Source organism: Schistocerca serialis, chromosome 9 (assembly GCF_023864345.2).
Source record: "Schistocerca serialis cubense isolate TAMUIC-IGC-003099 chromosome 9, iqSchSeri2.2, whole genome shotgun sequence".
NCBI classification, from domain to species: Eukaryota; Metazoa; Arthropoda; class Insecta; order Orthoptera; family Acrididae; genus Schistocerca; species Schistocerca serialis.
Window position 1 is genome coordinate 162774981 of NC_064646.1, and position 16546 is coordinate 162791526.

The window sequence follows — 16546 nt, forward strand, 5'->3', positions numbered from 1 at the left end:
TTAGCTCCTTGAGAGGGCCCTCATGAAAAATGAGTGGTCATAGGACACTGAAATTTTATTGAAACAATTGTAAGGACATACTGGTATTGCATTCCAAGGTACATTAGTAACCAGCAGCCGTATTAGTGGAGCCTTGCATGTTGTGTTACAACAGCTGTATGCAGGACCATGCGGTCTGATATTAACAGTTCAACATTCACAGGTGACGCTTGTCCTTGCTCTTCTGGAGTATTGATGCGCAGTAGGGGATTTGCACCAAATGCAGGATTTATACACCTTCGGACAACCGTGAAAGCCAGGAAAAACCTGGGAATTTTTTCCTAAGACCCAGTAATTTTTTAGAATTACGGGAATTTTTCATTGTTTTAGTTCCAGATAAATTTTTGTAATTCTGACTGGTAACAACTGATACTCTAACAGAGAATTTTACTTTAGCCTGCTACTGCAGCAATAAAACATAAATGAGAAAATAACACCATAATAAAATTTTAATTGCGAAGAAAATGCACCATTTATGATGACGAAATACAATTCCACACAAGTGTCTGCCAGCAGCACATTGTGTCTTGGCTTTAGGATGAGACAACGCAATACTTCGTAAAAACAAACTACTTTAGATGAAAGTGACGTCACAACTATTTACATTTGTAATGGGTCGTTAAAAATACATTTTGAATGGTGGTATGCGAAGTGTTACTTTCAAAATAAATTTCTATTATTCATACGAAATGAATTTTGCTACATGTGAGAATGTGTGGTAAATTCCTTAAATCATTGAACATTTGACTCTCATTCCAGCTTAACTCCTTGAGGATCAGCCACATTTTTAAAAAATGTGTGGTATTTTAGTTCTTTCATAGATAACAAATTATACAATAACAATGGCAAAAAGTACAATTATTCTTTTTTTTTTTTTTTTTTTTAAAAAGTGCAAGGTGAGTGCAATTTCACACAGAAATGGCTTTTCTATGGAAAGTTAAAGTGCTCAATGGAACATGGATTCATCCAGGTAATCCACAAAATGTTCAGTGCATAGCAGTGAAATTTACAGCTGCTGGAACTTAAGCTGTGCTCTTTAAGGTCCTGCGAACCACACCATCAAGAAAAACACAGCAAAAAATTTTTGCCCACCATTATTAAATGTTAAAGCTTAGCTTTTCTTGTAGCTATACTGTATGTATATTAATTTAAACCATGAACGTTTCCTGTTAGTGTGCTCGCACTACTAAACAGTGATGTTACTGTTGGCTGACTACATTGCATGTCTACGCTGCTGTCAGTGGCGAGATCCCATAACATGAACTACAGTTGTACAGTTGGCTGAAAAAAGCACATCACAATCTTAATTTCAGTACTTTGGAAGCTGCTATGCAGTATTTGCTGGAATTCATGTTTACAATTTTTAAATACAAAGTATGCAGTCTACATGTTGCGGTGCATCTAAGATCTATCCAGAGTGCATTGTTTTTTCGCTGGGTTTCGTATCTTAAAGTACGAGGTAGTTCTATGCAAATGTATAAAACCTTAACAATTGAAATGCTTGATGAGTATTTCAGCTCTGATGGAAAACATATTGTTGCTTAACAAGGAAAAAATGTACTTTCACCGGGCTTACAGCTTATCTTCATCCAGGAAAAAATGCCTTTTTAAACAGGAAATCCAGAAAATTTTAGCCTTGTTGGGATATACAACCTAAAGTAGGATTGGTGGAGGACATTGAAATAATTTTTTTAAAAAAAGAAGAAATGACAGCTCATTCTGTGTTATCACAAAATAGGGGCGAGTGTGCCATGGATATAATACACCAATTTGGGTGACAATGATTAAAACAGAGGCAGCTTTTGTTGAGACAAGATGTTTTTGTGAAATTTCAATCACCAATTTTCTCCTTAAAGTGTAGAAATATTCTGTTGATGCCCACTTATATAGAGAGAAATGAGCATCATAATAAAATAAATCAGAACTAGCAGAGGAAGATTCCAGTGTTCATTCTTCTTTTGTGCTGTTTGAGAGTGAAATGGTAGAAAAATAGTGTGAAACTGGTTCGATGAACCCTCTGCTAAGCAGATGACACGTACTTCAAAATGACGGCAATAAGTGATTCTTTTAGTTGAGGATGAAGTATTGTAGTTGCATATTTCAAAAACTAATTTTAAGCTTATCTCCATGACCTGTGCAAGGTTAACTTGTAGCTTGTAATGAAAAATTCCTAGGTTCCTTCAACACTGTCATTATTATTAACCGTGCATCATATATGGCATTGCTGTATAATGTGTTGAACATCATAAAATCATGAAAATAATGTTATCATGTTGTACTCGAAGTACGGCAGTGGAGGGCTGCTTTGTGACAAAAGCCATATTCCAACTAATCATACGATTCTTCATAAATCAGTGTGGAGTGTCAGACATCCATTTTGTATGCAACAAATTCAGTCTTTTCAATGTGCGATCCCACAGGTCCCCCAACATCCTGGTGTTTTTGGCGACTAAAAGTACAAGCTGTAATTATATGGCTGTGTGCAGTTCAGGCCTACAGTTGCTTACTTTACACTAGTAATCTGATAGCCTAATAGCATTGTAAGATTAATGACATAGGCTTTCCTTTCAGTGTCTAGATACTGGATCGTGTCTGTTTCTGGGCCTTAAAACAAAAACTTGCCCCAATGAGGTTCATGCGATTAGGCTATTCCTTGACACACTGAAGGCTCTGGTTTCAGTCCAAGATGAATTACTGAAAGATAACTTTACTAAATCTGTAATGTTCCAAAATCTTTAACAAGATCTGATCTTGATGTGGCTGTTCATCTCAAACATGGGCTCTACAAGGACAGTCAACCCATCAGAAGTTGTTGTATACTTAAGTAAACTTCATTACTGTTACTCTATATCCTGATATCTGGGCATAAGAGTTGAAACATCCCCTTAGAAAACTTAGTGAATTACTATGCAGAAAAACCTCTTTCATTATTTGATTTTCAAACAGCTGAGCAGAACTGAACGTACTCAGACATTTCGCTCTTTACCTATTCTGATCAACAGTAAACTGACATACAATGTTTTTAGCGCAATGCAATCTGACTTTCAAAAATCCCTACAAAAGAATGGCCCTGACTAACATTAACCTATACGTTTCACAAATCACTTACCTCACAAAAATCTTCGGTACTCGAACTACTGCAATACAGCGAGCGCCACTACTGCCAGCTAAATAAAAGATTCAAACTACTGAAGGCACTAACTACTGATAGGCATAGTTAGCAAATGAAAGATTTTGATAGAGAACAAACAATGTATTTACCTTAATAGTGTTCAACATAATATATATAGCAGTTCATGACATCCATTCTTATAAATGTACTGTTTCTGATGGACACACGTCCAGATCATCCGCTCTCAAAAATCCGCCATCTCACTTCCCACATCCACCACCACTGACGGCTCACCTCCAACTGCGTAACGCTACGTGCTGTTCACATCCAGCTGCCCAACACTACAATGGCAGACAACAATGCAAACTAGCCACAGACTGCACACAGCACAGCCAGTGATTTTCATACAGAGCGCTACGTGGTGTTACCAATAAGAAAACCTAAATAGCCTACTTACAGAGTCACTGATTGCCCTTGCAGGTGTTTCAAATGAAACACCACTGGCCACCTTTGCTGCTGCTCCTGTGTGTGGCCACGCACTCAAAGGGCCGGACAAAGTTTTCACATGTACTTACACTACCAGGCTACACCATTAGCTCAGAATTCTGAAAATAGTAGTACTTCAACCCCTGGTCTTGATATCACCCGTTGGCTGCTGGGTGGCTCAAATGCATAGCTGTGGTGACACTTACTCTTTAGCATGCAGTGACATGTGACAATCTAATGTATGAAGTGTAGCATCATGAGCCCATGACCCATGTCTGATCTTGGGCCGTGACAGCAGCACCCAGATGTTACTAGCGCAATATGACTAGACATGGACCCCAGCGGCAATATCAGGATCCTAAGTCAGCCACAGGTAGTCGACCGACAACAGGTTGTGGTTATGGGAGCACACAGCAAGACATGACTGCCCCAATGACAACATGATGCTGGGCAATAGATGGCTGCATAGGTGGGTGGCAGGCAGTCAGTAAGGCCTAACGGCCAGGACACGGTAAACAGAATTCACCATGTCCATGGACTTCGGGCTGACTGGTGAGGCCACTGTGGCATCCTGGACTCACAGCATGACTCTTACACCATGTGCACAGGGAGCCATGTGGCTTTGCTTTGTGGCTTGACAGACTTTGCATGACATAGTTGGTAGAATGTGCTAATATAGCGCTAGGCAGCTGACTGCTCATGACGCGCCTTGGTGTATGAACGATGGCTCAGTCAGCTCCAAGATTAGTTTCAAGGCAAGAGTTGGCACAAGAGAATAGTGGCCCTGCCTTATAGACCACATAGTGGACAGCCAATTTTGATACCCAACTGTTCAGGTGCCAGAGGTATTGTTTGTGTCCAAAAGAAATAAGAATGAAACAGAATGTTTAAGAGGTAAAAGTGTTCTGTATCGTGAGTACAGAGTACAGCTGGTGAGCCTTGCGGTTGGTGAACTAACCACCAGCTAGTCAGGATGGTCATGGTAGTTGAACAGCCAAAAAATCAGTGAGAGAGAGGCAGTCAGAAGCATGTCATACGACGCGAGGTGCCAAGGCCATAGACCAACACTCTCGTCACATCACTTTGGCAAGCATGTGGTTCTCTTCTGATGCCCCTCATGAACCATTTGACATGATGTTGGGAAACTTGTGTATCAGCATCCGGTTCCAGGTCACACTGTCTTTTTCTGCTGATGGGGATGGTTTGAGCTGGCAGATAGGCCGTGACAGGTAACACTAGAGCACTTGCGACAGAAATCGACATTTGAGAGAATTTTAAATGAACAAAAAAATTATCCCTGTACACTTTAGACTGGCGGGGACTTGCACACAAGATATCTTGTCGTTAACTTTGTATTGTCCTCAATTTTAGATTCTTTGAATTGCACGTAAGTTTCAAAAAATAAGGCCTTCTTTGGCTGGTCAGAAGAGAGCAAAATTTTTGTTTCCTGTCATAAAATAATTGTATTTCCTGCACAGTAGTAAGTATTACGTTAAAGTTGAAGTGGCTGAATTGTGATATATAATTTGAACGTATAACCCAGTGTTTGATGCTAAGCCTGACTTTCATGTTGTCTCAAAGCTTAGACGGCCTGTGTTGATGAGCTGTTGAATTAAACTATCAATTTAAGGTTGGGCTCATGAACGATGTCAATGAGTCTTTTGGTTGCCATCTGAGTAAAAGTCCCTATTGAGTTTTCGGAAAATGCTTGCTTTTGATCAAGACTCCAATAATGCCACAACAGTGTCAACAAATGCAATATATATATTTTTTTTTTTTTAGTAGTGGACCATGGTTGAACAGGTGTGCCATTCTCCATCGTGAGTGATGCTGAGCTGTGTCCTTTGGCGAAATATGTTCACACAATTTCTGACATTTGTGCCCGTAACATTTTGATACCTTTTCTTATTTGTGAAGAGAATTCTCAGCAAGCTGTCTTCGTAATGCTTATCCATGTTTCACCACCTTTGCACATATATTAGTATGTGTGGAAGGCTAAGTACTTCACGAACATTGCCAGTTTCTCTTTGTTACTTGCTACAGTGGTTCATACCCTTTCCTAGATTATGAAGTAGTTACTAACATTTAACTGTAGATCAAGTCCCATTTCTACTTTCACCAGTTGCAGCATTTGCTTGCTATTAATCCTTCGCAGAGACAAATCTCGTGGTGACTTTCCTGTGATCTTTTCCCACGATTTCATACCAATTTTCTTGTTTTAAATGTAGTTTCCATTGACATAATTTTTCTAATTACCACTGCTCCATGGTGATTTTTTTACAGACAGAAACATAACGCATTGAAATATGAATAGTGTTAACCAAGCACAGAATAACAAAGTTTTCTCCTTGAGGTGGTTAATAAAGTTCAGTTTTATGCTATGGGATGTTTTGGAAGTTTAAATATTTTATTGTAAACTTCAAATATTAAAGTACAACTGAAATACTGTGTGAAACAGAGTAGTACAATACACTTCATCCAGAAGTAAAATTTATGAAATGTAAGAAAGTGGAAATTTGAAAATTTGTCTAGGCAAGAATATTTGTAGCAGAATGAAGTGCGTCACTGCTGCACATTTAAGCACAAAGAACAGTAAAATGCCAACTATTTACCGCATACTTTTTTCCACACTAATTCTCCCCCTTTCTGGTTTTTTACTGCCATTGTTATCAACATCTATAACATCTTTATGTGTGATCATTATTTCTTTTGTACTGTACAAGACATTTGGTAATTAACACATGGCATAAACAAGACTTCAAATCTCCCTCCAGAGATTTTCAGATTATCAAGTTTATTCTAAATCACCTGGTCAAATGGTAGAATCCCGGCATAAAAAAAAACCATCGCCACTTCCTTTCCTCATTCTTGTCCAATATGAGTGTACATTTTCACTTGCATTTCATTTGTGACAGACAAAATTAAAAACTTTTCTGTAATGTTTGATGCACTAACTGTACTAGTATCCTTATTTATCCAAAAATTTTGCTTCATTGGGAAACTAAGTAAGTACACTATCGAAGTGAGCTACCAAAATGAAGGCTACGATGGAGGGTGTGTTTCGCATTAATTACCTACATGAAAGTAATATGAGAGAATACAAAGTAATTTAATACTTATGTCTTACATTACCTCTCAGTGATACTTCTGCCAATTGCGTTCCTGTAGTTTGTGCTAGACACAAAACTGCCTTGGTAGATGTAGAAATGGTTTCCATTACAAGAAGTAAAGAAGTACTATAAATGCCCATTTTTCTACTACTGTTCCACATCACAAAACTTTATTTTACTTACCTTTAACAAAATTGAAATCTGTATGAATTTAATTTGTGATATCTTGCAATCAGACTGAAGGCTAGTGTTTGTTGGTGTGAAGGGGGCAAAGAAGAGGACTTCGAAATACATAAAAAGGAGGACAGCATTCAGAAGAAGAGGCACTACCGAAGTAACAACAAAGATGCGTCATCAGGCAGCGAATCTGATGCAGAAAAACCTAGTCGCAAGGTGAGTTACTAACACACAAGCAAATTGACCCAGAATTTGATTAATATTAATTACTTCGTGCTTGTAATTTTTATATTGACACTTCTTGTTATAATACAATTTACATATATGATATTGACAGCTGATGTGTGTACTTGTTCGTAAGTAGTATAATAATGTCCAGGCCTTATTCATGGGCATTGAAGAAAGTGCCTTTCTGTGATGACTTGATGCAGTAAGCTAAATCATATAAATTGTCAGTCTGCCACTTTGTTATATTTATGCCTGTCATGGCATTTCCCGTCAGTGATACATTCACATCCACCAAAAAAAAAAAAAAAAAAAAAGAAAGTATGACTTCTCTGAACATGATTGTGATGTCACATTTCCTAATATAATATCATCTTTGAGATTATTTTATTTGTAGAGAGTACTGAAAGTTAGTCTTCACTCACTCATTGTGGACTGATTTCTCCTGTCATAATTGCTGAAATGGCTCAATATGCCAGCTATAGATGTGGGGTGCAGTGATTGAGAAGTAGAGGTAGAGCTTATCTCGCCACAAAAATTATTTTATTATGATTTCATGAATTGAATTCCAGGATGGTTCCTGCAGTGAGGCCAGCCAATATGTCTCATTATTATCCAGTTAACTTGATATTTCAGAGACATGGCAGGATGCTTTATGTGTGTTTCTCGATAATTTGATACATCCTTAAATTTGTAGTGCACCGTTCACGTATAAGAAATGGTATTCTCATGACGTAATAATCTATCATCCTGTATGGCAACATGTGACGTTACAGTGCAGGCATGGTGAGTTGCTCATTGGCCAGTGAGCATTAGGAAGTCCTGGAAGAACAACAATTTTCATTATATGTTGAGCTCAGGTGATTTTATATCAGTTCCTATGAATGGAAAAACTCTGGAGATACATTAATACCATAAATTAATACCATAATTCACAACAAAGCCAACAGAATACTCAGTGTCGACAGTGCAGGGGCTCTGTTGGGTACTTGTAATGAGTTGCTATTGTTGCATGCTGCTGCTTGACTGAGACAAACAGCAATGTAGGCTGTTGTTGGTTGTGGTGGAAAAATGGAAGAAGAGTGTAATGATATTTGAAATAGCTTTGTAATTCACTCCAAAGTATACAAATATTGGAAGGCTCAAAAAGGAATTTTTGTGGTGTTCTTTTCTTGGCATTTGATTTTGCAGTCATAATATTCTTTAAAACAAGTCACTGCATGCCCATCTGGCTGCAAAACCTTCATTGCCAGGTTCTGTCTGCCAGTTTCAGCAATAAAGTCTTCAGGTGAATACCTTGTAGTGCATTGTGCATACATGTCAGACAGCGTTATTTACAAAGTTTGTGTTGAAGGCTTCAGACCTCCACCTACTGAGATGTACAGTGAGAACATGAGTGGGGGTAGTGTGCAGTATATTGGAGGGTTACATACTGTATTTTCCCCTTCAGCCTCATAGTATAGTGGTAGCTGAGGTTTGTTAGCACACATTTTCACAAATGTAAGATGAGGCTATACCTGAAGTATAACCTGTTTGAGAGGCTGCTTATCATGATCACCGTAAAAAAAAAGGGGGGGTGGGGGTAGACAGCACTGTGGAAGTTTGGTGTATAGTAACTTTCGGTGTGTGGAAAGCTTTCACTAGGTACTGGAGTATACTACTGCACGAAAGTTAGAACTGAATTGGGACAAGATGCAGCAAAAATTTGACAATTGTTCAAAACTATCTCAAACCTGAAGAAAATGAAGTGCTGCTCCTGAAATTGGAGAAGAAAGTTAACTTGATAGTAAGTGAATGGTCTGTCAATGTCTTTCGACTGATTAAATACATAAATTTTAAGACTTGAAGACAACATTCAAAATGCAAGCCCTTGTGCAGAATGATAAATGTAGTTCTTTTACAAGCATAGCTTTTAGATTGTGATGTGTGTATGTAATGCAGTATCGTCCATTGTTGTTCGTTAAATGAAGTGTACTTGGTTACATGTGTGTTATTTCATAATTATATATAGGTTCTATGTATTTCAATTTTCAGGAAAGGAAAGTTAGGTCTCTCTCGCGTTCTCCCACCAGACGACCACGCCATGGTGAGACTCGGGAGGTACATCGAGAAAGAGAACGTGAAAGAGAGAGGGATCATCGTGATAGAGACAGAGAGAGGGAGAGAGATGCTGAAAGGAGGCATTACCAGCGCTCTATGGAGCGCATGTCTGCAATGGAGAGAGATAGGGAAAGGGAACGTGACAGGGAACGTGAGCGGGAACGAGAACGAGAAAGAGAACGGGAGAGGAGAAGAGAGAGGGACAAAGAGAGAGAAAGGCACCGTATGCCACCACCTGTTGCGCATCGTCCTCCATCCAGGAGGAGGTAAGTATTGTAATATATTAATGAGTATTGTAATGAACATTGGATAAAATGTACATGAATTGTGTTTTTTGATGTTAGTACCTACAACCTGTCCTGGAATGAAGTGGATAAATTTTGGAACTATGTGATATGTGGTGTGTCCAGTGTGTGTTGAATCCCTTTATGTAGGGAGAGCAATAAGCTGCTGGAGCAGCAATAGATGTTAGGTGTGCGTGTTGGTGGTTTTCCTGCTTTTGGAGGAGGACCTTTTTGTCTGAAAGCTGAAAGTTTGCAGTCTTTTATTGTGTCTGGCAGCTATTCTGTGTAGATGACCTGTAAATCAGACACTACAGTTGGTAGCAAACAACCCCTTCTACCTGCTGTGGGAATGGATAGCTAAAAAAGAGAGAAGTGTTTTCATAGAATTGTAGCTGAGGTGGTATTTTTATTCTGGGGGGTTATTATTTTGTTTCTGTTTATTTCTTAGCTATGGAGGATTAATTTGCAGTGCATCTGAAACTTTGCATATAAATAGACTGAAAATATCCACAGTGTGTCTAATGGCCGTATCTCTCCCTGTGATTCTGAAAGTCTTTCAAATAAGTATGAAGCTAGTTTTGAAACTAGACCAAATGCAGTCAGCTCTCTCTAACAGTTCCTTAACAACAATTTGCACATACAATGACAATAACAAAGGTTACCTATGCAGTTAGAACTGATTAATATAAACATATAAACAGTCACCTTATAAATCAGTTTTAAAATCACTTTACTACAAAGAAATAATGACCACTTCAAGTGTCACATGGTATTTAACCTGGTCGTCACTTGTACACAGTTTCAATCTTCCTGGACTGAGACCTAATTTAATGTTAAAGACAATCACCATCTGAAGACACAGTGACACATTGAACTATGCTCATTCCTAAACCACATTACTTTCCACCTGATTATTCTGTGGCAGTGCAACAAGTGCACACGTGCCCAAGGACTGCAGAAGCTAGTACTTACTATCAGTCAATCCACCTTAAAGTTTTGTGTGTTTGAAATTTTGTGAAAGTTTGGTTGTGAAATTGGTTAATCCTGACAGAATCTGAGTTCAATTTGTGTACTTAAACTGTAAAGTTGCATAGCTAAATCATTATCTAACAAAGTTCCTTATTCTGTGAAACGAACAAAAGTTGTTAGGCATGTATTTGTATTCAAAACCTACACATTTAATGCATCAGAGGTGGCAAACCATGTATGCAGTAAACTTGTTTGCACTTACTTGAATCTATGCAAAGTTAAATGTCGTATGTATTAAATGATTTATATGCTACAATTGCCAAAGTATATACAGTTCAGTATTGTTATCTTTAATTGGCATTTTAGGTAACATACAAAGAAAATTTCTTCTACCGTGTAGTTGACTTGCATGAGCTTAGTAAGTAGGCTCAACTCTCGTATTTGCTATAAGGGCCTAAACATTAAAACTGGACATTTGAATATAGTATCCTTTAAATAGTTTTGCACATAGAGCAAAATAATTCACTTGCTATCTGAATATATTGCAACTGCATTTAGAGCTGATATTTCCTTGCATCAGTGATTTTCCTTACATCAGTGATTTAAAGACACACACATTTTACTGAACAACATGGTTATGAATATTTAACTCTGTACTAAACTAAAATTAGGGAATTACTAAGCTTCTTTAATAGTGTATACTGGTTTTCTCATTGTGAAGCAGCATTACTAGCCAATTAAGTAATTGAATCACTTTATTGTCTACAGTACATGATATATACATACTGGAAAATACTAAGACGGAAATGACAGGGTAGTGTTTAGCTATAAAGAACACAAAAATATATTCTTTTCTGTATACTTAATAGTTGCACAAGAGAATATAACTAATACAGTACTTAGATGTGACTGTGGGGCGAAGTCCACAAAGTTTTATGCTCATTTAGTTGCTGTTCACTAATAGCAGTCCATTTTGTACAGATTGTGTACTAATTGCACATTCATGAAATGTATTCACAGTTGTGATATGGACAACCATCAGTTGTATAATGGAATGACGACAATGAAAATTCGTGCTGGACCGTGACATGAACCCAGATTACCAACTTACCACGAGTGGTTGCCTTACTATTTGGCTATCTGAGCATGACTCATGGCCAGACCCAAACTTCCAGATGTCGTCAACTATGTATCTATAACTTGTACTCATACGTCCATTACATACATTCCAGTACGGAGGAGACATTTTACTTCAGCATCCCTTGTCTGTAAAAAATATAAATACAATGTTGCAGTGCCTGTGATATTCTGAATTACAGTGCAAAGTTCCGCAGTGCCTGTGTGTGCCCAAAGGAACAATGCATTGTAATTCGGAACAACCCAGGCACTGCAATATCGTAACTGTACATTTGTATTGTTAGGCTATGATGTCTTGAGCAATTCTGTTCTGATATATTGTTGACACGAGCCTGGGTTGTGCAGAACACACAACTCCGTCCATTCAGTCTCTACGAACTACTTTTTACCAACAATTTTAAATGCTAAGCACTGTTCAGTATCTCTCTGTGTATGTACGACTTACTGCTACATACTGACTGACTTAACGGCAGAAACCATTACTGCAGAGCACAATCGATACTGGTACTGAGTGCGTACTGCTCTGCTAACAGTTTATGACTTTCTATCTACCGACTGACTAATACACTCTCTTTTGGCAAGTGCAGTAATTTTCCATTTGCTTCCATATCACCTATACATACCATCCAAACATGCATGACTATTAACTCTACTGAGGCTTGGTTGTTTAGAGTATTCATTTATCTTACATATTTCTACAGTTAGAAAATGATGTGAAATGAAACTTACAAAAAAAAACTACGTGATTCTAATAGTATTTTTAAATAGGTGTAGTAAAAACATCTTAAAGAATTTATACAGATAAAGATAGTATGGTAAGTTGTTTGTGACCATATGTGTTCTACAAATGAAATAAGTTTTTCCCCCTAAGTGTAGTTACAATACAGTAATATAATTAGAACTTTTTGAATTGGAGGGTTGTTACGTTCCTATTTTTGTCAATTTTGTGTAAGTCTAAATTTGTTAAGGAATTGTAGTAAACTGTATGTGGGAAGTGCATGCACTCACACTGTAAACTTACTGTATTAGTACATTTATGTTGTTACATTGGCACTGGCAGGAGCCCAAGGAGAAGTCCTCCTAGGAATAGTCGCAGTGGTAGCAGACGATCACCATCTCCGCATCGCTCTAGATCACCGCTGGTAAGTCACAGAAGTAATTCTAACTGGCAGTAGAGCTTGGTAAAGACACTACAGTAAATGGATGTATTAGCAGAATTTTGGTCTGAGAGTCGTCGTATGTGACGATTTTGTTACTGATTATGTAGCATGTAAGATATTGTCGTTTATGTGGTCTTCAGTCCAAAAACTGGTTTGATGCAGCTCTTGATGCTGCTCCATCCTGTGTGAGCCTCTTTGTCTCTGAATAACTAGTGCAACCTCGTCCTTCTGAATCTGCTTACTGTGTTCATCTCTCGGTCTCCCTCCACGATTTCTACCTCCTACACTTCCCTCCAGTACGAAGTTGGTTATCCCTTGATGTCTCAGAATGTGTCCTATCAAGTGATCCCTTCTGTTGGTCAAATTGTGCCACAGGTTTCTTGTCTCTTCAATTCTATTCAGTACCTCCTCATTAGTTATGTGATCTACCAGTCTAATCTTCGACATTCTTCTGTGGCACCACATTCCGAAAGGTTCTATTCTCTTTTTATGTAAGCTGTATATCGTCCATGTTTCATTTCAGTACACAGCAACACCCCACACAGATATCTTCAGAAAAGACTTCCTAACACACAAATCTATATTCAATGTTAACAAATTTCTCTTCTTCAGAAATGCTTTTCTTGCCATTGCCAGTCAACGTTTTACATAGGACAACAACAGTGAAATGTTATTCTATCCCATATTCTCCATTGTTCAATTACTCTTATGGTGCATTGAACATAAAAGGAAGCAAAACCTACAGCACATGTAAGCTCTTGGGTATAGATATGCTGTGAACATTGTTTATGAATGTATTGTGATGTCAAATACGCGAACAAATCATCAGTAAACAGAATAGAAATGTAATGAGTAGACAGAAAAACACATTCACAGCTTTTTTTTTAAATCCAATTTGCTGGTACCAAAGTAACGCTATCTGCTCAGTACTAGTATAATTCTGAGACCTCCAACGATATCTTCAGATCAATTTTAGTAATCTCTGTGACACTCAAGTCCAGTTTAGTTTCAGTATAGCATGGCCTCTCTCTTACCAGGGCTGTACTTGCCCAATGCTTTGTCATGGCAGCTGTATGAACTGTGTGAAGTTCACCCTTGGCAAAAGGAAGTAATTTGCTCATCATGGCATCTTAATACAATAGCAAGTGAACGCAGTGTTCTGCCTTTCATGTTAAGTAGCATACTGAACTTCAGTATGTTATGTGCCACCTCTCTGTAAAGGTAAAGTTACTGTGTGTGACTCTTCCGGCTTTCTCCCCAGATGACTATTCTGAAACACAAATTCATCATACATTCCACTAAATACAAGTCCAGCTGAGGGAACAAAGCAAAGAAAAGGAAGTAACCACTATCACAGCTTTCTTACCACAGTTTGCCATTTCCTCAGGTAAAGGAAGAGTCCTTGACAGACAAGATATTATTGGGTGTGTCATTCATCCCCCCAGCGTGTAGTTAAAGGCCAGTGTGACAAACACCATCATCAAACCTGTCTGGGCCAACCAGATAAATTTGTAATTACAGAGAGTTGCTTTAGTAAAGAACACCACATAATGTATTATATCTTCAGTTTTGGCCTTCTTGAGACAGTGTGATAAAGGTGGCAGATAGCCTAGTACGGTCTCAGGATTCTAATTAAGTACAGCCTGTGATTGCTGCCTTTAGATATATAGAGAATCAAGAATTTCCAACAACAACAGTTAAACCTTAACATAGTGGTTTAGTCTTGCAACAGTCTGTTTGCCTCCATGCCATAGTACCACTTGGCATCAGCACTTGTTTACCTGTAATCTCTGATGAGGGCCACAGCTTGACTATTGGTTTGGAGCATTGGACACATAACTGTCATCCATATGCAAGGAGTTCGACCATGCATGTCCAGCTTTCAGAGACTGCGTACAGACAGTAGCAATGGGACACTAGTAGCTGTTACTTACTAGCAGTAATAAGTAGCCACCACCCCTAACAGTATCAAGTGGTTGCCTGAAGAAAATGTACACTAAATGACAGCAGAAAAGCAGTGACATTTTTCCTAAAGATGAATATTGGGCTCCTTTATGGATACAATTGGCAGAGGACATTGAAAAAGTTCAAGGATGGGTAGCTCATTTTGTATTGTGGTGGAATAGAGAAGAGAATGTCTTGAATATGATACACGAGTTTAAGTGGCTCTGTAACGGTGTGGGGCATGTGCATTTGGAGTGATATGGGACCCCTGATATGTCTAGATACGATTCTGAAAGGTAACGTGCGTAAGCATCCCGTCTGATGGCCTGTATCCATTCATGTCCATTGTGCATTCCGATGGACTTCGGCAATTCCAGCAGGACAATGCGACACCCCACACATTCAGAATTGCTACAGAGTGGCTTTAGAAAACACTTCTGCATTTAAATTCTTCCGCTGGCCATCAAACGTCCCAGACATGAACGGTATTAAGCATATTTGGGATGTCTTGCAATGTGCTGTTCAGAAGAGATCTCCACCCCCTCGTACTCTTACAGATTTATGGACAGCCCTGAAGGATTCATGGTGTCAATCACCTCCAGCACGACTTCAGACATTGGTCAAGTCCATGCTGTATCATGTTGTGGTACACCTGTGAGCTTGTTGGGGCCCTACACAGTATTAGGCGGATGTACCGGTTTCTTTGGCTCTTCAGTGTATATTTATACAAGATATTGTATGGTGCAAAAAGTGACGGTTGACCTTGAAGAATAAAACGTGATAGTTCCTTTCTTAAGAATACTAAAAAGAACACATTAAATTTTGGTTACATGATAAATAACACAAATTTAAAGGTGTGGATGCAACTAAATATCAAGGGATTACAATTACAAGCAGCTAAAATTGAAACTATCACATAGATAATGTTGTGTGGAGGATGAGCGAAAGACTGTGTTTTATTGGCAGAGCTCACTTGGAAGAGGCTACAAATGTACTAAAGAGACTCCCTACACTACACTTCTCCATTCTCTTCTGGAATATTGCTGCATAGTGTGGGGTGTGATGTAGAGTGTCAGCAATTCAGTCACATCATTTTGTAATTTTACCAAGAGACTTTTCCTTTTGATAAAAGTATGGCAAGGCCACAGAAAAGAACGTTACATGATTGATAGGAAGTACTGTGGGCAGTAGTAAAACAAAATGGAAATGAGTTTATGGTCTTGTCTAGCTGGCTGATGGTGATAACCTTAATCAGTTTCACTAAAACATAAACTCAAGTTGCTGGGTGAGCATAGACACTGGAAACAGGTGGATGAATATCCTGTATATTATGGAGAGTAGGCTGATAAGTCTATAACCATCAGTTTGTTTAGCAGAAAAATTGTGTTGGTGGTGGTTTGGGGACTTACATTATTCTTCAGATGTTCGGTAAATATGGTATTTTAAATTCCTTGGCTACTACTTTTCCTCTGGCATTAATAATTCCTATTGAAATGCCATCTTCTTTGCTCTTTCTTTTCTTCTTAAAATTAATGTGACAGAACAATTTGAGCTTCTAATTCATCTGGTCATTAATTTTTTCATTTCTGTTTCAAAAAATGTATTGAGTTTTATCTGTCCAGTATACAGATTAATTTGAATATGTTTTGCCTAGTGAGGAGAGGAAGTGGGCTGTCTTCTTGTGCTCTGACACAGGTAGCTTTGTACTGGTGGCATCCCCACAAACTATGAACAGTACTGTCTCTTGAGTTAGTAGGGCTGTGCTTTATGAGGTTTGTCCAGAAAATACGTATAAAAGTTGAA

The 16546-nt window shown here is 38.3% G+C and overlaps 1 protein-coding gene across 7 annotated transcripts in view; it reads left to right on the plus strand.

The window, feature by feature from the left end:
* The window catches only part of LOC126419233 (serine/arginine repetitive matrix protein 1-like), a 139188-nt gene that overhangs the window by 80077 nt on the left and 42565 nt on the right, over nucleotides 1–16546 (plus strand). For all 7 annotated transcript variants that reach the window (XM_050086373.1, XM_050086376.1, XM_050086375.1 and 4 more), the window contains 3 exons: nucleotides 7013–7140; nucleotides 9184–9515; nucleotides 12700–12781. In XM_050086373.1, coding sequence (XP_049942330.1) covers nucleotides 7013–7140; nucleotides 9184–9515; nucleotides 12700–12781 — 542 coding nt within the window. The remainder of the gene's footprint in view (nucleotides 1–7012; nucleotides 7141–9183; nucleotides 9516–12699; nucleotides 12782–16546) is intronic.